This window comes from Vanessa tameamea, chromosome 23 (assembly GCF_037043105.1).
Source record: "Vanessa tameamea isolate UH-Manoa-2023 chromosome 23, ilVanTame1 primary haplotype, whole genome shotgun sequence".
Taxonomy (NCBI): Eukaryota; Metazoa; Arthropoda; class Insecta; order Lepidoptera; family Nymphalidae; genus Vanessa; species Vanessa tameamea.
The window spans coordinates 9,423,714-9,449,731 of NC_087331.1; the positions used below are offsets into that span (position 1 = coordinate 9,423,714).

The window sequence follows — 26,018 nt, forward strand, 5'->3', positions numbered from 1 at the left end:
TTCAAGAAAAGAGCGTACTCTTTCCTGAAAGGCCGGCAACGCACCTGCAAGCCCCCCGGTGTTGCAGATGTCCATGGGCGGTGGTAGTCACTTTCCATCAGGTGAGCCTCCTGCTCGTTTGCCACCTCTAATAAAAAAAAAAAAAAAAAGATGCAAATGGGCCATTAATTGTACATTTTTATTTATATTTTATCATTGCAAATAACAGCCCTATTTATACTGTACACTCGAACAATATTTGCATAGTTAGTGTTTAGTTGTGCTTGTTGCACACATACATACGTATATATAATTGTAAGTTAAATATTTTGGATCGATTCACTGAATTGAGTACTCACTGCGACCAAAACGACCACCGACGTACGTAATACGTGAATTATATTAACCTTTGATTGTAAGTTGAAGTCTGGATAAGCACTGCTGAGTTTCATGTGCTAATTCCTCTCGTTCATAGAGGCGAAACAAAAAAAACACAAGTAAATGATTTGAGATGATAATATTATGCCATATGTGTAAATCTGCACTTAGCGTTGTGAAATAAGCTTCAACGCTATTTACAAGCTTTTAATTTAAATAACTTTCAGATTTTTATTTACAACTTTATCGAAATAAGCTTATAAATATAAATCGTCACTGTGAAAGAGTTCTATTTTTCAATTATCATAACTTGATCAAACAATACTCGCGGGGAGGCGTTACTTAAAATCACTTGTAACGCAACTATTGTCATGTTGATTCTAAATTTTATTATTGTGTATTCCATGTTGTAATATTTTTGACATCGTAACTATGTTTATATAATATATTAAAACTGTAAAGTTTCGTTTTAAAATCTACAACAGTTATAGTCTTGCTATTTAAAAAAGTTTTTGCGTCCCGGCGAGATCGGGTGAGGCGCAGACGCAGGCATCGTTGATCAATATCTCGCGGCTAACAAGCGTCCGGTTTCCATAAAAAGTATATAATTAAATCTATCAATCGCGCGGCCAACCTGTAGTTGTCAGAGTGCAGCCACACTAGACGTATCATTTTAATATTGTTATATATTAATTAAAATTATAATTATATTTTCTTAAAGTATATTGTTTTTTTCCATTAGCTAGGTTATATGGCTGCAGATCCCGAGATCGCGAGGTTCTGAAGAACGAAACTTCTGTTAAAAAAATTTTAGACTCATCCCGCACATAGGCAATCGACGGTATTGAGTCTTGAAGCTATTGGTCCCTTGTCTGGGGTTGTGCCTTGTCATTTGCTTTGCCTTCGAACTATGAGTGTAAGAGAGTTTACCTGTACCTCGAGTTTTTTAGTTACTCTTCCATGTGAATTGCCGTCACAAAAATTCATTCAGTAACAGTTTTTGCCTTTAAATAAACTACCATCTATTAAAAAAATTACAAAAACGAAAAATAATCCTTTATTAAAGTATACAAATTGCTTTAGACCTTGTAAAATTTTAATTTAATGTTCTATGTCTGCAATTTAATGTTCTATAAGTGCAGCGACTCGTAAACACAAATCAGTTATCGTGATGGTCGCTCCAGCGTAACAGCAACTTGGGGACAGATCTAATTAGGTACCATCAACTGTCACACATTTAACATCCACATTCCAATCAGCCGATAGCTTCACATAGAAGTGACATTCAGACGTATGTCAAGTTAAAAATAAATTTCGAGGCGTTATATAAGTCAATTTAAATGATGAAATCTCAATTATCAGACAAACGTGAGCTGTTGTGGTTTAATTTCGTTCTATTGGTTTGTGATGTGTTGGTGATCATTTGCAGTGGTTACTTTTAACTAGAACATTTGTGCGACTTCCTATATAAAATATTTTTTTATAAAAAATTAAAAACAAGCTTTTTTTATTTTGTGTATGTGCTGACCGTTGAGGAGCTCCATCATTTAGAGATAATACTGAGTGTAGACTCAGATCATGCTTGCTATAAAAATGCACTTTTACTAGAACTGAACCAACTCATAAAAAACTTCAACTCCTTAGATTAAGAATGGTTCATTTCAGCATGCAAGATGTTATCTAAATTGACTAGCAAACATTGCAAGTTAGACAAAATATTGTAAAAAAAGAATGACTAATTCCAGTTTGCTCACATTCTAGATATTATAAAACTTGATTTAAACGTTCGGTGTGGAATCACCTTTATCATAAAGCAGTGAAAAAGGAAAGATATACAAGTTTATAAAATAGCATATTTAGCCGTGGACAACCGTCGTTAGCGCGGCCGGCCGTTAATTAGAGAATAACTTAAATGTATTGAATATCATTTTTCTACAGAACACCGCCCATATCCTTATTAAGACTATCATGTGTTTGAATAACAGACGCAATTACATTTCGATCTATAATAAACTTGAAACGGGGCCGTTGCTCGTGTAGTTCTTAAAGGAACATTAATCATTGTGTAGATAATAAAAATACTTTTATGTTGATGGCAGGAAAATCTGTTGCTTTATTTAAGGTATTTTAAGGACATTAAATATCTTTCAAATACCTGTACTATTGTACCAAATACTAGAAAAAGAGTATTTGTGACCTACAAATTTAGGCGAGTCATTCATACCAATGAAGAAGAGGAATGAACCAAGAATAGATCCCTGAAGAACCCCACATTAACTGGAACTATCTTTCGGAGATGTATTTCCATAAATATCGAACCTACGACTTCAATTGCTTAGATACAAAATCCATAGATTCATTGCAGTTTCTTGTGTGCACTTTTTATTACTTTTAATGTTTCTAAAGCTATTCGAATACGATGTAAAAATTTAGTGTTTAATAGTTTTGTATTTCCACTATGAACATCTTGACCAACTTCAACCACATTGAAAACTAAATATGGATTAATGGTAATTAGAAATGCTAAGACGATTATAAAATTATACGGTGTCAAATAAACACTTTGATAATTTAAATTCAACTCCATATTAGCACAGGTAATAACAATTTGTTAAATTAATATAAAAATAAATATAAATCGATTGGCCTGGTTCGAACAAACATTTTTTATAGCAATTAACCTCATATCTTAAATATATTTTAAGAGTCAAAAGTTTCATTAGATTTAGGCTTAGGGGTCCGTAGTTCCACTGTGAAGTTAAAACTATTATGGCGAGAATATTTAAATTTGTAGCAAAAATCTTGCTATTAATATAAAAATAACACCAATGCTTACATTACAAAATTCTAAATTAAAACTAATACTATAATTAATTATAATTTATATACATTTTTGAAAATTACCCTACATATACCCATTACATTACATTAACAGCCTGCAAATTTCCCACTGCTGGTTTGAGGATTCATCTATACTATGTTATTAAAATGGCGGTAACTGGCTTCGTGCGGGCTCGCTTCGTTGCCATACCATACCACCTACTCATCAGGTATTGTACCACTAATCATGCATACCACGTAACGTGACCTGTAAATAAAACACTCCCAGACAAAAACCATCTTTTTTAAAAAGAGAGCTTGTTCGGTGGGTACGCGGGTGACTTTCTAAATGCTTTTGAATAAAAATATAATTAAAACTGCAAACAAAAATGATGTCATTACACAAAGTCGTTTATTTAGGCACCTCTAGTATGATGTGTTTGTCAATAGCTCGTACTCGTACATAACTAAGGCGACTCCATAGTTTAAAATAATCTGACGATTTTTATAAATCAGTGATTTTCAAACTGTAAGTCGTGACCGCCAAGGAGGTCGCAAAGCGTTACTCTAGGGATCGCCGGGTTAACCTATATCTGTATTTGTTAATGTGTCTTGAACCGATGTCATTTAAACTATATTGAACAATAAGAATCGAATAGTGTCTCTTAAACGGTTCACAATTTTGTTAAACTCGTCACACGACATTTAAATCAGAAGGCAGATCATTGATGCCTTATCTTGTTTATTATCAGTGCAAGTCCCAACGGAGAGAAAATATAACCCACGTATCATTTAAAACCATTGCCATACTTCTTTATAACTTGGGGGATCGCCAGGAATATTTTACGTGTAAGGGAGCCGCATGTTCAACAAATTTGAAAAACACTTCTATAAACGATGTGCGTATTAATTCTTACATAGAAATATGTTTTAATATTCGATACTCGTTTCGATATTAAATGCAATTGCTTTATATTATCTGTTTATATAATTTAAAGTCTGCGCAGCGTTTATAGTAACTTTTTTCTAGCGTAAAGCGCTTAGAAGCATTACTCGCTTCATAATTGTCATCCCAGTCATTCCAAGCTCAGCGGTATAGATGCAAGGTGAGGTGTGGAATACTTGGACGGTGGACTGCCTGATCACCGCCGCTTGGTATGTGGTACCCTATGCGTAATAAATTATCGTAATCCATACCAAGTTTTCATTTCATTTATATTACAATTATGAAAGATTGATATATTTTTCATTAGATGTAGATACTTTTATGTTTGCAAGACTTTCGAACTACTTATATGTTTAATGTAGATTAGATATTTCATTTAGATACTTTTCAATAATAAGCGCGTACCGAAATTTGAAACGATAATGTTAAAGCGCTGAAATACTTTCTGAAAAGTATATCTTTGCGATTTTGTGTACCTAAATGATTATTTAAAATTAAATTGACATCAAATCACTTATCATCTAAATGATCTGATTAATAATACTGAGTATGCCTTACTTACTTATGTTTTTCTCGTCACGGTAATTGACAGCGCTTAGACATTGGCGCTTACCTATTTCTTATATCGCCAATGCGCCACCAACCTTTGAAACTAAGATATGTCCCTTGTATCTCACTGACCCTTCATACCGGAACACAACAACACTAATTATTACTGTTTGGCAAAATAATATCTGATGAGTATGTGGTACCATCCAGACGGATTTTCACAGAGCTCTACCACCAAGTAGAACCGAGATTTTTATAAAAATCACATTTACACATTTACAATCTGTAAATTTTCCCACTGCTGGTCAAGGCCTGCTCTTTCTTTTGAGGAGAAGGTTAGGAGCTATGCTCCTATTCCACCACGCTACTCCAATACGGGAAATTAGACACATGCAGGTTTCCTCATGATGTTTTCCTTCACCGCCGAGCACGAGATAAATTATAAACAGAAACGAAACACACGAAAATTCATTGATGCTTGCCTGGGATTGAACCCGCAATCATCGATTAAGATATACGCGTTCTAAACACTGGGCCATCTCGACTCTCTACTTATATTTTGTACAGCTCTTAATATAATACGAAGAGATATGAACTTGAGTAATACTGTACTTGCTCAACTATAGCTGGCTTACAAAAAGCATCAGCTCGGAGTTTCTTCCAATATTTTAATACATCACATCTGACGAGATGTCCTCAATGGGTCGTTATATACTTCTAGTTTGAAATTCAACGACCGTATTACGAGCGTCCTAATGGTCGACAAAAAAACTTAAAGGTGTTCGTTTCACAGAAATAATACGTACAAGGCGTCTATTACCATACCAAGTGAATAGGAGACTCGCTTATGGTAATGATCGTAATTTATGACTCTATCGCTAATTATCGTACTTTGTATTATAACTGGGTTCAGTTTAATATGACTGATTATAGAAACACGCTGTATATTTACTTAAATTTTCAATCATGTTAATTTATTGACCCACTTTCGGATTATCGAATAGTTTGTAATATCAAACGCGTAAACGAACCACGAAATGAATACAAAAACATTGATTTTTTCTTACTCTTACTTTATATAAATTAGTTTTAAAAAAACTAAAAATTGGTTTAATAAATAACTTATAATATTTACTCGCACACTTCTGGACAACCATTTTTTTTTTCCAAAGTGGCAACTATCTGGAATCTCACTTGATCAAACGTGGTTGCGCTAAATAATAAGTCAATTTTTGAATTTAGTCTAAATCCAATCATTTTGAAAGTACAGCTTATGGATACAATTGGCAGTCAATACTTTTAACAAAAATAAATTTCGACACTACATTGACTGCTGATTTTATTGTGGATCTTCCCTTTAAACTATTTCATCGAATTGTAACAAATCGTTTCTACAATGTTTTAATTTTATTACTCTCTAAATGTTACCTTATTTATTACAAATAATACTTTATCTTAGGTAATAAAATAGTATTACATCGACAGCCTCGATAGACTAATCGCAAATTTATAAGGCTGTAAAAGCAGGCCCTGTGTTAAATTCCTCGGTCGGAATGATAAAAAAAATTGTGTTTTTCTGTCAAGATATACACAGTAGCAGACCAAACTTTGGAAATAAGAAGTATTTACACTCCTGTAGGGAGGGAGTCCCGTCCTATTGGATTATAAGATTGAGTGAAGGCATGCTATAAAGCTGTAGAATTTGTACGATTGAGAGACTCTCGGGAACTACAAGTCTAATTTGAAAATTTGTTTTATCATTGAATAAACTTTAATTTTATACATTCAGCTTGCACACAAGGATCCCTAAAGTCCGTGCGAAAGAGCATGCAGATATGTTAATCGTCTCACAATCACATTAACGATGCTTAGTTTCTTTAACACCTATTTTGTAAACTAGTTCTCACATCGGACGAAGTCGGACTTGTTTGATGACCTTTTTTATCGCTGGAAAATGCATTTTGCACGACATTCTACAAGTAGAGGGAGGATGCCCTTCGGCCAAGTGCCACATTACTCCTGCTGAGGAGTGCAAAGGGCAAAAACACCTTCGCCTAGTGAGAAGAGCACAGTCTGGGTAGGACTACGAATGCGTTACATCGACACGATTTCTGATCTCTCTGATATGTTAATTTTGATAAATACCGACTTAATCGCTTTGTACATGACATTTACGAGTGAAAAGATTATATTCTAAAAACATCTAATTTTATACAACAAAACATTGACATTCCTATCCTATTTTAATTTGACTCTCATCACCCCCATATCCTCACTTGAGATCAATTGAATTATGTGATTAATTTAACATTTAATTCCTGGAAAAATATAATATATTGACATACATATCATATATGAAACGCATTACGGTTCTTGTGTCATTAACGTCGGATAAAAAGTAGTCTAAGTTTAAAGTAATGACTTTCTAATTCGACGCGAGCTGCGAGTAAAAACGGGTTATGCTTAGATTATAATACTCGTAACGTGAAAAAACAACCTAGCCCGCGGTACCTTCTGTAGCTTATAAGGAACCATTAATGAACACAACGTACTAACAGACTTTTTCATTCACGATTATACCGCAAAGATATTAATATGGTGGATCGGAGCTTCATATACGGTGTAATTATGTGATAAGCGATGATCAAGTCCGCTTTAGGTCTTCGACTCGATGACAAGATTCCTATTATCATGAGCTATAAATCCCATGTCGTCTTCGTGCAGCTCGGCTCGTTTATGGGGAAGTTATGTCTGAGTTGACGGATTTAGTAGGATCGTCAGTAGCGGGCGCCGGGCATGAATCGAATTTGTAATGAATATTTGTTTACCTAGTATATCTTTTGTGTTTCTGTTGCCTTGGTATATTATGAAATTTAAATTTTATGGAAACAAAAAAATTTGATAAAAAGGGCGTTTTATTGATACGAGATCACATATATGATAAAAAAAACGTGAAGTTAGCATATATGTTGATTTCCAAAATTTACTTGGAGTTTACAATTACAATGGTGAAAAAGAGTAACTAAGTTCCTTGTTGGTAGGCTCCGAACCGGTGGTAGGTTTAATTTTATTATTTACTGTAACGTGACATTCGTTCGTGCATGGTGAGTTAATGTGCTTACTTGAATAAATAATATTTTGATTTTTAAGTTCTCTTTGCCCAGTAGTGGGACATTTACGACATGATACGTTTTTTTTGCTTCTGTTAATGTTATTAGGTTAAAAAACTTATTTCGTGTATGAAAATAAATTTGTCTCGAATTTCCACGCGACATAGCTGAAATACTAAATTATTGCTTTAAAGATTCAAATTAGATTAAAAATAGAATAACATATTTTACCGATCTCATCATCTGAACTCTGGCCCTGTGGCGCAACGGATAACGCGTCTGACTACGGATCAGAAGATTCCAGGTTCGAATCCTGGCAGGGTCGAAGTATTTATATTTATTATTTTGTTATTAATATACAATATTTAAGAGGTCGAGATTTTGGGTAAACTATCATGTTAATTTTTGCTATATTATTCCAAATATAATTTTATGATGAAAGTGAATTAACACATGAGGAAGCATCCTCACTTTGACGTATGACATCTTTCTAAGGAAGACAGACCAGAAACGGAACAGTCATTATTTCTAATTATCTAAAGGTAAGTAGTGACCATGTCCCATAGAACCAAGCACTTTTAGAAATATGCTCTAATAAAGGTAGACCGGGACGAGAGGTCCACGTGGAACAAAAACCACGGTTAATTCGAAATTGAGCGTTGGATTGCGTTGAGACTGTCACGACTTTTTAATTTTACTACATGGTTTACTTGCAGTATTGCGTTACTAATTTTGTCTTGTTTTTTTAAATAGTCAATTAATTTAATTTGTGTTTGCATTATAACATGACTCATTTTTCTGAGATGTATGTAGTCGACTGAACTGCTGCCTGCCTTGTAAGCAAACAGAAGACACGCAAGGTTAATTCTCTCTTGTATATAATTCCTATCCAGAAGAGTTGCAATTAAACTCCACCACTATTTGACGTCATCAATTTAAAATGGCGGTTGGTCAAATATTCTAGTTTCAAGTTTTGTGAAGTTCTAATTGACTTTATATATGCTATCGGTGTTATGGTATAAACACAAACAGCGATCGTGATCTCCTTCTGATGTTTTTGGACTCTTTGATTGATTGATTAAATTAATTTTGGTTTGTTACAATTAAAACGATTACAACTTTGAGATATCAGCTTATAAGTGCTTTAAAAGGTATCGGTGTCGGCTAGCTTTTACAGATATATCATATATAATTGTATTATGTAAAAATATATGGATTTTATTTATATTAACTTGATGGTAGATATCTACCGCCAAACAACAGTAGTCAGTATTGTTGTGTTCCGGTTTGAAAAGTCAGTGTATCTACAGCCACAAGGGGCATAGCATCCTAGATCCCGAGGTTTGTGGCACATTGGAGATTGAAGAAATGGTTAATATTTTTTACAGCGCCATTGTCTATGGACGTTGGTGACCACCAACCTCCAACATTTGCTCGTCCTTAAGACTTCAGATTAAAAAGTTTTTTTTTTACTATCCATTTATTAAACTTCATAAAACATTTATGTCATCTTTTAAACCTAAGTCATTTTTTTAAAAGTATTAACGTCAAGGAAAACAGTCATCTTAAACATTTTAAATCGGACGTATAAATAAATACTTCGCGCTGCTTACAAACGCATATCGAAGCTTGAAAGTAGATCAGTGGATTGATATCACTTAAATCGATATTACGTACAGAGGATTATGTAAATTCAGTCGGCACTTTGATGTTATTCTAATTCTTAATTAGATTCGGCTTAGTGAGCTGGAGCGGGCGTTAGTGATTACATTGTGTCCGAATGTAATCAACATGTGATTAATATCATATCATGGAAATTAGAGGCCGTGAATATTTTTGTAGAAATATAAAGTAATATATTTCTGTTTGCACGTATTATATGTCATTAATAATCGGTCGGTTTGCACACAGGTAATCATAGGTAGATCCTCTATGATTACCTGTGTACCGAATACTAAGTGGTAAGTCTCTGTGTGAGCCCACCTGTGAAAACACGATGAGTTCATGGTATTGTGTATTCTACCGCTAAACAGCACTACATATAAGTAATTTAAATGTTAAAAAGAGTAACTACTCAATTTCTTGTCGGTTATTTTCAGTAGAATCGACATTTTCCGAACTGATACGACTTGGGAACCTTCAAGAAAAGAGAGTACTCTTTCCTGAAAGGCCGGCAACGCACCTGCAAGCCCCCCGGTGTTGCAGATGTCGATGACGGTGGTAGTCACTTTCCATCAGGTGAGCGTCCTGCTCGTTTGCCACAACTAACATAAAAAAAAATCCAAATCGGTGGTAACTTCACTTAATATAGTTTGCAAAATAACGATTAAAAGTGCTTGTAAAGATTTCTTGAATAAATTTTATTTTGATTTTGATGGGATCGTTACTATAATTTACAGTGCCAGTCTCTTTTTTTTTTTTATTTTTTTTTTTATGTTAGAGGTGGCAAACGAGCAGGAGGCTCACCTGATGGAAAGTGACTACCACCGCCCATGGACATCTGCAACACCGGGAGGCTTGCAGGTGCGTTGCCGGCCTTTCAGGAAAGAGTACGCTCTTTTCTTGAAGGTTCCTAAGTCGTATCGGTTCGGAAAAACCGCCGGCGAAAGCTGGTTCCACAGAGATATCTATAGGGAGTAGTGACCACTAAGCATTAGATGGTCAAACAGCGAGTCTGCTTTACGATTTAAAAATAAAGGGTTTTGCTACGAATATTTCTGAATTGATGTTGTTATGGTTAAGGCTGTAGATTATTTTAGCTTAAGACTGTATCCAGATCCTAGTCGAGTACGTCTTAATATCATCATACGCATACATATCCTATTGAATTATACGTTATTGATTAATAATCAATCCGCATGCATCTTTGTTTTTCGTTTCGAACGCGTCAATCCTTTCGCTTGTTCTGGCCTTCAGGGTCCACGTTTCAGAGGCATATAAAAAGATGGAAAAGATTAGAGTCTTAGAGAGATTAGACTCCTGGTTTAAAGGCTCAGAGACGGTGTTCTCTAACCTTACTTACGACTGCCCATCAAAGTACAAGTTCAGAACCAGGAATGTTAGGTGCTCGGGTATACCCATCTCGTCCATGACCCGTAGCATTTGAGACCAGTTAATGCAGTCGAAAGCTTTAGCGTAATCAATAAAGCATAATGCTAAGGGTGTGTTGCATTCTCGGCTTTTTTCAATTAACTGTCTCATGTTGAATATCTGCTCGCGTCTACCCCGATTTCTAACAAAACCGGCTTGTTCTCTGATATAAGTGTTAATTTTTAAATGAAACATCAACGATGTTTTGCTTCACCGCCGAGAACCAGATAAATTATAAAGAGAAATTAAATAAATACGAATTCAATGTATTTTAAATTCCTGTGCTCAACCCTTAGAGCCATCTCAGCTTCCTAATAAATAAATTAAAAATGATATCTATCACTAAATGATTATCATCTTAGATTCTATCTACAATCTTTCAGAGTTTCCACAGAACGGAAGTCGAGCAGGTGCATGACATCTCCGAGATAACAATCTTCGAATTGATTTCTTCGATAAGATGAACAGCTCTTCGATTTTTGGTCTTATTCCCTGAGCATAAAATGGATTTCACTATTTCGTTAAACGAGTTACAATTATATTATTTAACGCGCAAGTGCGTCCTCTATTGACTATGAAAAAAAAAGTTTGATTTAAAATACTTAAGTGTTTATATATAGTGCACATTTTTCATTATACGATTACATTAAAGCCGAAGATGTTTACTGCCTGTTTTTAACGCGACCGACCTTTAATAGTCTGGGGGCGAAGTTCCCTATCAGCCGAGTAGGCCTGGAGCGGCATAATTTAGGGAACAACAAAACTTGGTGAGGATTGTTTAACTAGTCGCACCTATTATTTCCGACTGTATCCGGAAAAAAATACCCGGGCCTGTTTTATGGGATTTTTACCTTTTATCTAAAACCACAATGATGGTCTTCTCCCGTATGTCGCATCCCTTACTAATATTTACGTGTGCTCCTCATAGCGTGAAAGGACTCATCCCTGCACTTCTCGCTAGTGCTCACGGCACGAGGTCATCCCGGCTGCCGGCCACCTCACAGGTCACAGGCATGACCATGAGGCCTTAAACGCGTGTGTGGGCTGTGGGAGTTCCGAGACATCATGCTTTAACCCACGCGTCAATGTTTAAAAACTCAACAAGGTGTCCACAACACCTGGAAAATCATGTTTATCAGTATAGTTTCGAATATTATAAATGCGAAAGTGACTCGATCTGTCAGCTTGTTACCTCATCATAACTAAACCACTAGATCTACCTAGAGTTTGAATACGTATTGTATCACTTGAAACTACAAAGAGCACATACGTAATACGAAGTATAAGTATTTTGATTCTGAGATCTCATTCTCCGACGATCGTCCGTATTCCATTGCTGAGCAAAGACCTATCTGTTTGAGGAGACGATTTAAAGCTTAGTATTTAAAGGAGAGGATTAAAATTTCATGTGGTTTATCTGGTAATATACAAAAAATCCTTAACGTCGAATACATGAAAATTCAAATAAACTTACTTAGGCTTGATAGTACGGTAATAGGTAATTTACTAACTACTGAGCCATCCTGGCTCTGTATCAAGAAAAGATATGTATGTGTAATTCAATCGTGGCATTCGTTTTGAGCGACATACGTAGTCTTACAAGTTTATGTAATTCTATAAACATGTTACAAGTAACAAATGTTTGTTATTTCCACGACGACCTTGTCGTACCCGCCGTCGGTAATTTATTCATTAATTAAATTATTATTGATCATACAGATTTATTTTGGAGATTTAATGTGTCACGGTCGATGCTCTCAATGTAGTATTTTGCTCGCTAGTCTAGACTACTATCGATATAGTGTACGAGGCATACATCGCGCAGAGCTTGAAATCGAAGCTCTTACAAACATTTTAATATCGTATTTAATTAATTAAGTTAAACCTACCATCGTGAGAATATACTTTATAAAAGTTAGCTCTTACAAGCTCTTGGAATAGCCATTTATCAATATCAAATTAAATTTATTTACCTATTGAGAAAAAACGACAAGATATGAAGTAATTGGTCTTTTAGAAATGGATTTCATATAATTTACAATTGAAAGCAGCGAATAAACTGTTTTTATATTCAAAATTTAATAATAACTTCAATAGTATTCTTTATTAAAATATTGAATTTATAGACAGAAGTCTCACGGTGACACTCGGAACGATGTAAGGATTTCGGCAACGGTACTAAATTGTATATCGATGTTATGAAGGAATAAATAAACTCACATACATACATAAGCTATGAAAATATAACAGTCTTTCGGGCCGTCGAATCTCGAGTACATATTGTGTGATAACCGCCGACTATGAAATGAATCAATCTGACTATAGACTTGTGAGAATATTGATACTGGCCCGGATTTCAACGAAATTTGGTCCACATGGTTTATCCACTGGGTCATCTCACTAAAATTGTTAATGTAAAAGTAATTTTCGAAATCACACTAACGTTTGGTTACCCTGAAGGACTGAGGGGTATATTCGGAACTTCTGTTCACGTTAAACAGCCCTGTTAAAGAATAAAAATATAGGTGCTTTTTTTTTACTTTTTAGTACTAAAATTTTGAATGTCAAAGTAAGTTTCTGGATCACGCTAACGTTTGGTTACCCTGATATATACATATAATTATATAGGTGTTCCTTATCAAATATAACGTTGGTATTTTTGGAACTTTTGTTCTATTTAATTGCAATTAGCACGCAGTTGCAAGTAGTGTTAACTGTAACAGCGGTAGTGTCTTAAGGGTCATGAGTGAACACCTAATTAAATCATGAGCTGGTTCAGTCATATTTAAAATATCACCATCACTGATTGCCATCAAACTCCACATGCGAAGTTAATACGGCTGACCTTCACGATCGCTAATTCAGTCAGACACCAGCCTAATGAATACTACTTACTACCTTAAAAGATCACGTAGGTATTTGCGATGTAGGTCATGTCGGTGAGATTTAATGCGATTGGTCAGTTGCATATTTGGATCAACCAATCATAATGGTTTATTGACTGTCACATGTCGGTTCAGTGTTTGAAGGCGATTTGAATTTCAATTATTTTTAAAATGAACTGTGCAAAGTCGAATGTCTAACTTTGATCTTTGGACATGGAATTTATTAATTGTGATTATTTTATGAGCAGACAATTTAATTTATATGTATTTATATATTTACTTTTGTTTATAGTGCCTCTTCTCCCATGTTTTACAATTAGACCCATACCCAAAAATTGCCTAAAGGAGATCGCTGCTTAGCGATAAAGCTGTCTGCTGCTCTTCATACTACTTTTTTAATATTTATCTATCTTCTATCTATCTATCTTTGTAACGTATATATTTTGTTGATTGAAGCGCAAAAGGTATAGATGATAATAAATAATTGCAAAAGAAACCGTTAACAATAAAAAAATAAGTTTTTGTCGACTCAATATACAGGTATCTATAGTATGTCAGTCTCAATTATAGTACCTATACATTTTATAAAACAAATCGTTATCAGATTATGTCAAAGATTCAACCAGATGTCAGAAGAATTTCACATTTCATTACATTATTTTCATAATTTAATGGAGGCAGAGCTTTGAGCTTCTGGAAGGTACTACCTTATCACATATTCTACCGCCAAACAGTAGCACTTATATTGTTGTGTTCCGGTTTGAAGGGTATCTGAAAGAGGCGTAAAGACATAAGATCTTAAATCCCACGGTTGGTGGCGCATTAACGTTGAAATCGCCAATATTTCTTACAGTACCAACGTCCGTGGGCGTTGTGACCAATAACGAAAATGTTTAATTTTTTATATGTATTAGTTAGGCGGACGGACAAATGGGCCACCTGGTGGTAAGCGGTCCCTACAGCCTATACACATTGACGCTGTAAGAAATAATAACCATTACACCAATGCGCCACCAACCTTGGGAGCTAAGATGTTATGTTCCTTGTGCCTGTAGTTACACTGGCTCACTCACCCTTCAAACCGGAGCGCAACAATGTTAAGTATTATTGTGTGGCAATAGAATATCTGATGAGTAGGTGGTACCAGCACCAGGGCAACGAAAGTATATATATATATATAAAACATAGTAACACTATAGGAAAATGAGAAAAGGCTTTATTATTATTATTAGGTGGTACCTATCCAGACGGGCTTGCACAAAGCCCTGCCAACAAGTGAACTATTTTTGCCAGTCCAAATTTGCCAATCCACCTACTTACTGTAAATACAAAATATAAACCCGTACCGTAGTACATTTACTTTCAACTAATCAATTTAGTAAAATGACGACTTACGAGTGTTTCGGCTCATGGACAAAATATATTGAATACAAGTAGACTTTATTAGGTTACTTGTATTACACAGGCACTGGTGCTAAGAGCATACTCGAATAGTTTATTTTTATTTGCTTTCATTCACAAGGAAAACGCTAAATGTACCCACTAATTCCGCGTCTTTTGTCATCCGTTTTTTCCCTTGTAGCTTGATATCTATTTATATATGCTATAATGTGTATATGTTGCAAACATAATGCACAAATAGTAACTGTTATACAAATAATTTAATGTTCATTAAATGTTTGATGATTAAGTCCAGCTGGACCTAAAGAAATAATAACAGAAGCACACAGATGTTATGATATACAGATAAAAACATAAATATTATTAATATTAATACACGTATCCGTCATCATTCCTTATTAGGGATCTTCTAAAAACGATTAAACTTTTTAAATTCTCATTCAACCTCCGATCTAACTATACCTCTAACCATAAACGTTCTGATCGTAACTCGTAAACACTGCACGTACATACATCACTAGTCCGTAGATCACTGATCTATAGATCTTCGGTAGATAGATCATTAGAGTGCGATCGATATAGCCTGACGTTCATGCATTATTTATTATAAGTTGGTTGATGTTAGTGTGTTAGAGGGAGATAGTGAATTTTATTCAATGAAACATGAGATGATCACAATCTTAGATAATGAAGTGATAATGATCAATTAAATGATACATTTAAACCTACGCGTATTTTTTAGAAGCTACTTTTTATCTTGAACAAAGATTGCGGGTTCAAACCCGGGCAAGTATCACTGAGTTGTCAGGTGTTTAATATATGTTTATAATGCAACTAATTTAGGGTTTGAAGGAAAACATCGCAAATGTATCTATTGAAATTCTGTCATGTGTGCGTCTTAACCCAATACGTACTTATTGAGGCTGCGTGGTTGAATAGGTCTCAAGCATTCAGCAGCAGGACTTAGCCTAGCAGTGGAGTGCCAAAGCTAGGCTACTCTTGTTTGTAAGATAGGTACTCTTAGTACATATTGTCTTGTAAGATTGGCTAATGAAGTGAAGTTATAGCCCATAACCTCCCTAAATGGGCTATCAAATTTAAAACTCATTCATCAAATCAGAGCTGTTCTTCCTAAGTCTATCGAAGTATTCTTTAAAAGTAAACTATATTTTTTTCTAAAGAATCATCAATCTCCCCTTAAATGTCAGCGAATCTGAAAACTTAAATGTCGAAAAAGGATCTCTATATTGTTCAGCTCTTGAAGCTTTCGAAGTACTGTTGATGATATTTTAGCTGGAAGTATGGCTTTATACTTGCTCCTCTGGAAGAATAGTTCCCATACTTCGATTATTTTAACGCCAAATATCAATAATCTGTGTTACTGTGCTCTGATTTGAAGGGAGAATAAGTAAGTTTAATTTCAATGGATACATGTACATTCTCAATCTAATGGTTGGCAGTGCTTTGACTGTGGGATTGGTGACCAGTTACCACCAGGTACCTCAATTGCTCGTCCATAATTAAACTTACTACAGTATCGTACTAGCTGTGAAATATTTGATTAATAACTTACTTTTTAAAAAAAAATATTGATTAGTGTTTACACACAATGAATCAAGACTCATATAATAGAACAATCTAGAATTTAATTCAAATGTTTAACTTTTGGTTCGATATTCGTTGATCATTAAACGTGCAAGAAAAATAAACTTTATTCCAACATTTAAAAAGTCAACGCCCGCTGGAATGATGTACCAACCTACTAAAGTAAGCTAGCTTTAAAGTACTTATATAATGGTACTTATTTTTTAATGATCCAACGATTTGTATAGAAATAAGGAGCGATTCTGTACAACATAATTACAAGGATTACGGATACGGATTTATTATATAACTTATATAATATAATAAGTCATATACAATAAGTAAATATATTATAGGTAGGCGGACGGGTAAATGCGCCACCTGCTGGCAAGTGGTCACCACCGCAAATCACCAATACGCAACTAACCTTGGTAGGGCCGGATCTACCGTATGGCTTTTTGGGCTTCAGCCCAGGGCCCCGTGGATTGAAGGGGCCCCAAGCCAAGTCAAGTCAAAGTGACAAATAGACGATAATGCGAAATATTCCATCATTTTATTAAATTAAACAGATACATGGTTTACAGCCCTGCGAATCCTGAAATTAATCAAACCCATTGATTTAATTTAATTCTAGTTTACGTTCAGATGTGTCTCAGTGGGGCCCCTAAGTATTATTAGCCCAGGGCTTAAACTCACTGCCCGGCCCTGAACCATGGGAAATAAGACGTTGTGTCCCTTGTGCTGCGGTCGAATGTTTTATATTAAATATAGTGCTATGTCTTGTTTATTATTATGAGTAAACTTAATATCACTATAACACAATAAAAAAACGTTTTAAGCCGCGTATTAAGTGGTATATTTCACACTAAGCTCACACGATTGACGATCAAACGTGACACGCTGATACCTTCCGTCACGACTTTAGCATTACCGAAGTAAGCACCAGCGTGACATTATCAAGGTTACAATATATTCATTACAGTGCTCGTAGCATTGTATCAATTTAATCTTCATATCTATAGTATTTATAAAACCGTTGACAAGGTTCGCCTATAAGTCATGTCTTGACTGACTACTTGTGTGGGCCATTCGTATAAGGTTGACTGTCCAACGGTATATATGATCCAACAATAACGGCCTTAAACAATATTATAAATTTAATCGAATATTTAAAAATTATATAATATATTTGATACGCAAGCTTATTCTTGTTAAATAAATAGTGTTTAAAATCCGTATCAAAATATATTGTTTATTTTATAAACAGTTCTAAACCGTTAATTAGGAAGACCAAATTGAATAGAAATATATCTCTAGTTTGGAATGCAATATATTTTTCCACTCTCCACTCCGCACTACCCACCGATTTGTATAATACGACAAAATCTAATTAATTCTCGAATGGCACTCGTTTAATGCTAAATACAATTTTTTATGACAAGTTTTTAATATAAGTTTTTAAAATAATATCGACGCGTAATATATTCTAAGAAAAAGTTATATTTACTATTATTGTATTCCATTTTGAAACGTACAGGCTACAGGCACACGGAACATAATTCCCAAACCTCCGTGGTGTCGAGTTGACAGTGTGAGAGATCATTGATGTCATTTAGTGCAGTCTATAAGTGGAGTCTACTAGCCATCAGGTGACCCGTTTGCCCGTCTTCAAAAGCTTACTTTATACGCATTCAAATTGAAAACCATGAGTTCATGTTAATTATGACTAATTTAGCATCAAAAAACATAAACATCTCCCTTCTCTTCTCACATTTGGCATATTACACGTCAATAAATATTCTAGTTATTACCAAAATTCAAGCATTTTGCGAACAAGCAACTTAATTGAGGCAATTTGAATGCCTTACCAAGTTTATGTTAAATTAATTATGACAAGACGTAACGAAGGGTTCCATCATTTTGAATATTGAAGGACAGGTTGTAAATTTTGTTTTATTTTAAGAAGGCAGAAAAAAAAATGCTAGCCTAACTTTTTCTATAAACGATATTGGCAATTATTGATATTCGTTTTTGTCGCCCAATGAAGCAGAGTGGTTATGACATTGTTAGTTTTGAGGGTTATCGTGAGTGGATCACTCTGTCCATACATCGAAATTACGCTACCAAATTAGGTATTAGGTACATCTACGATGCTCATTTATTATTTATCAATTATTGAATTAGATTTACTATAAACTTGTTACTATGCGCTTTAATAACTCAAGCAGGTAATCACACGAAGCAATAGTTCTTAAAAGGCTTAAACATTGAAATGTTATTTAACTAGTGTGTGTGTTGTTATAAAGAGCTCAAATCTATCCCAAATTAAACGAATGGTAAGATCTGTGTACATGCAAGCTCAAGACAATTACATTGTAATTGGCAGTGCATTTATCAAATTCACGTCTGTTTGTAATCTAATGCTTGTACCTTTAATTGCTTGTAATTTAATGTCCTTTGTGATTTTCTGTTTAATTTTATAGCCAATTATTTTCAGAATTATTGATGAGATTTAAAAATGTTTTAATAACGATTTTGTTTTAATAATTGCTATGAGGAAAAAAACTAAAGATCGGTTTATTAATCTAACAACTGAAACTAATGATATAATTGTTCGTTTTTTTTTTAATGAAATTGTTTAATGCGGCTTACAGTGAACTGTCAGATAAAGCAAAAAAATCTTTATGCACCCCTCCAGGCGACCTTTTCCTCTCTTCTCCTTCTACTTAGAGTATTGTTATTGTTCTGATTCACAGGAGGTTTTAATAACAATTGCATTTCTTGTCATTATAATATTCTCAAAAGTTGTAATCTATTTCATCGTGTCTGTCGTTTAATACATGATATAATGAGAATGCAACTTCGTTCCAACCGGGTGTACCACGAAACCCTAGATTTTTTTTATTTCGTTTACATTTCGAGTCTAAAATATTTTGCTTCCATATATTAACGTAAGAAAATAATTTTGCAATTAATTTTCTTATTTTAATAACGATTTTTAACTTTATATTTCAATTAGACTAAATATTAATAAGCTTTGGAATTCATCCTGCGCTGAAATAAATTGTCGTTAGAATGAAGGAAGGATGTATATGGTGTTGAACAAAAAACCGCTGTCTTTAACAGAAGCCCAGTGGTGGGATAGGGGCTGCAGCTTGTTAGAGTATCTTAATTTATTAAGATTCTATCTTAGGCATCACCGATACTAATGCCAATTGCAATATTAGAGGAAGAATAAATGTGAACCAATCAAAATTGTTCCTAACACGTGACTCTATTCAATAAAATGTATTGATTAAATCATTATTTTATTGCAAATACATTTAATATTATTTATGATCATTAATCACTTATTTTGTAATTTGTAACGTAATTGCTTAAACTTTATAATAACGTTAAGATTTTATCTTAAGAATAACGATTTGTGGTATTGGAACTACTTTGATTAATATGATATATTAATAGAATGTTTAATATAACTGAAACAAAGTATATTGTGAACGTTGTGGTCATTTTAATGAGCTGTACACGATCACAATTTATGATAAGGACGTAAAACATATATACGCAAATGGTAATGATATTCACCTGACCGATTTCGACAACGCGGCCAATCACAAGGAAGACTAACGACGCAGGACATATACGTTTAGGCACAGGACCAACAGCTTTTTATGATTTAGATAGCGCGAGAGTTTTAACACTTTTAGCTTCAACTGCCAGACTCCGAGCAGCTACTGCGATTTTATTTTCGACAGAAAAATCCAATAACTTTTTGGCGGTCTAACCAAAGGCTTGAATGTATGTCCTTGGAATCTACGGCCTTGCATCTAACCACTAGACCAGTAGTTCCCAAACTTATTTTTCTCGTGGACCACCTATTGGCATGTGTCTGTAACCAAAGTTTGAGAGAAACACTAAAATATGAACTAAATTTAAATTTGTTTAATATTGGTGCTTTTAATTCTATCCTTAGTAACCCTACGAGTATTTCAGCAATTAAAATCTATGAATTTGTTAGTGATTCTCTCAAACTGATAACGAAAAAAAAAAAAACCTTTGGCATCAAGTATTTATAGTGGTGATCAAGTTCATGTCTGAACAAGCATTAAGCATTGTCGGGCGGATAGCGCTTTGCAAGTCTGTACACGAAATTGTACGTAATATCGAATACGCAAGTTTGGACAAGTAACAGTCGCTTGCCTTATTAAAATATTATCTGCTTAGTTAGGTACTTAAAACAATGTAGGTAGGCCCTTATAAAAACTATGCTTACATTTTTGCTCTTTACAATCAAGAGCAGATAAATTTTCGTGGACCACCATTAACATCTTATGGACCCCCATTTTTTATTCACGCTTACGTTGACCCCCAGCAAGTCTCCCGTGGACCTCTGGGGGTCCACCTGGACCACTTTGGGAATCACTGCACTAGACTAACGAGATAGCACGCTAATACAATTGTATAAATCTGTGCGCACATCACGCCGCAGCATTTGAATGAAAAATAACTATTCCAATTTGTGACTCAATAATATTCTGCTTCCTTATTATTTATCCCACTTTATCATAATCAGCTTGTATCAGTCCACTGCTGGACATAGGTCTTTCCCATAGGGTGGGTAATACTCATAGTCACCACGCTGTGCATGAGGGTTGGCGATCCCACTTATAACCGAAAATATTATAAAAACCATTTTTTATGTGATATAAAATAAAAAATATATATTGACCTGTTATTTTAAACTTTTTCGTGGTAACCCTCATTAATGTTGCGAGTATTTCTTAACGTAATCAAATTTTACGATGGCGAATTATATTCGCAATACAAGGAAATAAACAATACCATTCTCTTGAATCTTCATTTACGACTGATATTTTGATCGCTGCGACAATACTTGCCCTTTATTTTGTATTCAATAATATAAATCTTTAATAATAATATTCCCCTGGTTCTTTTCGAGGAGGTCAGTCTCGAGCACAAACATAATTGCTCTTTCTCATTGTAGATGTGACGGAGCACTTAACCGCAGGACAAATGGTTTGACGTGCTATCCGAGGCACGGAAGTGTACAGCCATACTGCAGGCTGATACTGACCATGTCTTAACAGGGATTCAAACCTGTCATTTGTAGCCATGTGAGCCATTAAAAGAGCGAGACAGTAATTGAACACTATAGAGTAACTGACTTAATTATTATATTATTAATAATAATTAACATATTTTTAAATTTTATTTGAATTAAATCAGATTGTATTTAACCTGTCTGCAATGTTTTGCCATTTTTTTTTGTTTGCATTTTAGATGCTTAGACTGTTTCTTATTTTTATTCTATTAAAATGGAAAAGCAAATATGGGGGGGTGTCCTTTCCTCAAAGGGACACATGACTCTTTAAAATGATTTGATTGGCTCGACTTATATTTAACCGAACATTTCACGTGATTTTTATAACGTATCATCATACGTTAGCTTAAAAATTAGCACACGAAGTATTAACCGACGAGAGTGGAATAATTTCAAAAGTTTATCCAAACACCTTGCCCAGAATGCCAAGATAACTTTTAAATGGAACTACCACAGAAACTCTACGAGATAATATGTTTGTATGAGTGATTTTAAAATTATGTTTTCGAGAGTTAATTAAAAAACCAACGATACATTTTCAATTAACAATACGTCTTTAATTATATGTATCGTAAAGAAACAAATATTATAATAAATCATCGTGTTATTTCGTAGTGTTTCGCCCAAACAAACGCACATTTAGTGAGCTTTCAAAATTCGAGGCCGATTTCGCTTCACGATGACAATTCAATAAACATTAACGGTAATAATCCGAATGAAATATAATTTAATTTGGTTTTATTTCTGATATAATAAATGTTTAAAGAACTTTATGTATTTTGAATTGACCAATTTTATTGTTGGTCGAGGGACGATGACGTCATATCGATACTGATAAATGGGAAGACGTTATTTGTAATGCCTAAATAAAAAAAACCAACTAAGCAAATATACATAAAACCAGAAGATTCAGCATGTTTCTGAGAAAGTGTGAGTATTGCTTCACTTTAAGTTTCACCCGCCTCAAATTTAGACCATAGACAATAGAGAAATTTTATCATTGAATGTTCCCGCCATGACGATCGGCGACGATATACATCGTCAATTTTTATGTTGCAAAGTTAAATATATAATATTATAAAGATAAATATACAAAGTGATAGATATTCTTCTATAATATATAGATAATATTAAGAAGTATTCATATGTTATATGCACATTTTTTTTTACCCTTACAATAAAAAAAAAACTAAAATATACATACCTCATCTTGAAAGGCGCGATGCAAGGACTCTTTATTGTACCGTTCATCTCCCTGTTTCAAAATGGCGGAACACTGCTTTAATAAGGACAATCTAATCCTCTCTTTAACGTTCTCCTCTTCCATAAATGACATCCTGTGCCCCTGTCTAGGAATTCCGAGTAAATCCTTAGAGGTATCCTTGTCACAAGGACCATGCTTTGAATTTTTGCATCCGTTATTGTCAGCCATTTCAATTTCGCTGTCATTTTTCCCGCCATCAGAACTGTCAATGCTGATTGTTATATTATCTGTGACATTTTGATAAATGTTTTCCGTTTCTGACGTCATCTTTATCTTTTCACTTTTTTATTGCATGGTTTTTTTTGTTACACTGTTATATTTATTGCATCACCAATATTACGTGAAATGGAAAGTATGAATATTAAAATTATAACACACGATTTAAAAGTTGTATTTTTATATCGCATACAAATTATATGAAAAGAATTTAAACGGCATTCAATTTATTATTTCTTTATTAAACTTCAATGGCCAAACATTTTTATTGATAGATGTTTTCTAAAACGATTAAGTTTGCTTTGAAATGTTGAGAACATTGACTTTTTATTTTTTTATTTTGTTAGACTGATGTCTAACTATACCGTACTTAATTCAAATAAAATTGTTCGTATTCAAAATTCACTTTGAGTCATTACTGTAATTACATTTATACTTTTAAACTTCAAGTAATATTATTATAGAAGGACATTTATTATTATAAGTTGTCATAAATAACAGATTGGTTTAATTTCCATATTTATACTGATGAGTATTCATATAAATATGTTATTAGCATAACCAGCGTTTAATAAATATTCACTATACCTAGTAAGTGTTACGAATTTAAATAAATTATGGGGAAATATGATTACGCTTAAGAAGAATCATGCATGATAAATAACAAGTACTAAAGCTATTTATATTAGTTGGTATTTAAACGTTCTTTATTTCATTTATAAATGTATGATAATTATGTTATTTTTTAATTTTATTTTAGAAAAATGAAGATGTTCCATTGAATTTTAAAAAATCGTTTAATTTTTAAAAAGTTCCATAGTTATAACTACTGATGCCAATTTGACCGTTTCAATTGAAGTTTAAGTTTAAGTCAGCTTAGCAAAGTATAAATAATTTATAAAACTTTTTATGACAATAAATCTCGACAGAAATCTGATTTTTAAATTTCGAATTACAAATCCAGTTTCTCAACATAATGTTTTATAGATGATCACATCTAAATAATATCGTTAAACAATAGAATTATGAATAATACCTACATATACATTGTGTATATCTTTACTAATATTATTAATGCGAAAGTAATTCTGTCTGTCGGTTCGCTTTCAAGGATAAACCACTTAATTGCATTGCAGCTTGAGCCCTAAGAAAGGAGTACTCAAGGGTCACACACAGGTTCAATCTCCTAATCGTTCAAGACGACAATCCACCACGACCAGAGTTCAAATGCAGTACAACTTCTTTCGGAGTCGAGTGCGTTATCAACTTGCAAATTTCAATTTTCTACAATCACAATATTATTTTATTCATACGGATTTGAAGTCAGGACTTCAAGCTATGCGGCCTTATAAGCTAGTGTAATTGTACAAGGGAAATCTTGTATGGGAAAAAAATATTGTAGTACGTAGAATTTGTATTAACCGGGTGGTACCACACCGGGTAGCTTGTAAGTAAGCCTGTGGTATTTAAGAAATGCATTGCATTAGTAATCTCATAGCGTTCAACAAATGAAATGTTAAGGTAACACCAGACTACATTATCTTTACGCTGCGTTTTTTTAATTTTATTCAAATTTAATTTTATTATTTATCTAAAATACACTTCAGAGTGCATATTATCATTTGTATAAGCTACTATAAATGTATAGTATTATATATTATAATAACGCTCATCTCCGAAACTAAAAGGGCTTAAAGACCGCTGTCGATTTACGTAACCGATGTAAGTAATAGAGCAGCAACGAGTGAACAAAACACCGAGAAGGCCTACAACGAGGTGTTCCTCGTCTGAAGCATATTGTGAGGTATTTTTAAAAATGGTTTAAAAAATAAAATAGAACATAGCTAGTAGAGTTCAGTAAATTATTGAACGATCAAATGTTATAATGAACAAGTTCTTTGTAAGCAATTTGGCTTTGGACACTCTATTGGTGTTAGTACGTATACAATCTAGTATACTATTTATTAGTTTTAGTACTTGGTTTGATTAGTTGTACAAATGGGCCACCTGATAAATGGTTAGTGGTAAGTCGCCACTCCCGCCCATAGACATTAGCGCTGCACGAAATACCATTACTTACATAGCCTATGCCCTACATAATATAAACATAATCAGCCTGTAAATTTCCCACTGCTGGGCTAAGGCCTCCTCTCCCGTCGAGGAGAAGGTATGGAGCATATTCCACCACGCTGCTCCAATGCGGGTTGGTGGAATACACATGTGGCAGAATTTCGTTGAAATTAGACACATGCAGGTTTCCTCGCGATGTTTTCCTTCACCGCCGAGCACGAGATGAATTATAAACACAAATTAAGCACATGAAAATTCAGTGGTGCCTGCCTGGGTTTGAACCCGAAATCATCGGTTAAGATGCACGCGTTCTAACCACTGGGCCATCTCGGCTCGCTTGGAAACCCTACGCTTGCCCTACACTTGGAAACTAATACGTTATGTCCCTTGTGCCTCTAGAAAGACTGGCTCACTCAACCTTCAAACCGGAACCGGAGTGAGTGGTGACCTACTTACGCACACTATGACCTACTTATAAACCACCACCAAGTAAGTTATTTAAGAAAAAATATTGTAATAAGTCAATGTTTTAAAAGCCTTAATTAAGGGTTTTGTTTTCAATTTTATTTCTCTGCTTTACAAATTCAAAGTTCAGTTATAT

The 26,018-nt window shown here is 34.1% G+C and overlaps 1 protein-coding gene and 1 non-coding gene across 3 annotated transcripts in view; one reads left to right on the top strand and one right to left on the bottom strand.

Annotated features, from left to right (window-relative positions):
* The window catches only part of Nox (NADPH oxidase), a 57,930-nt gene extending 34,349 nt beyond the window's left edge, over window positions 1-23,581 (bottom strand). The window contains exon 1 of one of the 2 annotated variants that reach the window (XM_064218643.1): window positions 23,072-23,581. In XM_064218643.1, the coding sequence (XP_064074713.1) occupies window positions 23,072-23,398 (327 nt within the window). In that variant the 5' untranslated portion in view covers window positions 23,399-23,581. The remainder of the gene's footprint in view (window positions 1-23,071) is intronic. The other variant, XM_064218644.1, reaches the window with a different exon arrangement.
* Trnar-acg (transfer RNA arginine (anticodon ACG)) lies at window positions 8,035-8,107 on the top strand. The gene has a single exon. It is a non-coding gene; the product is annotated as a tRNA-Arg (tRNA).
* Window positions 23,582-26,018: the final 2,437 nt, after the last annotated feature.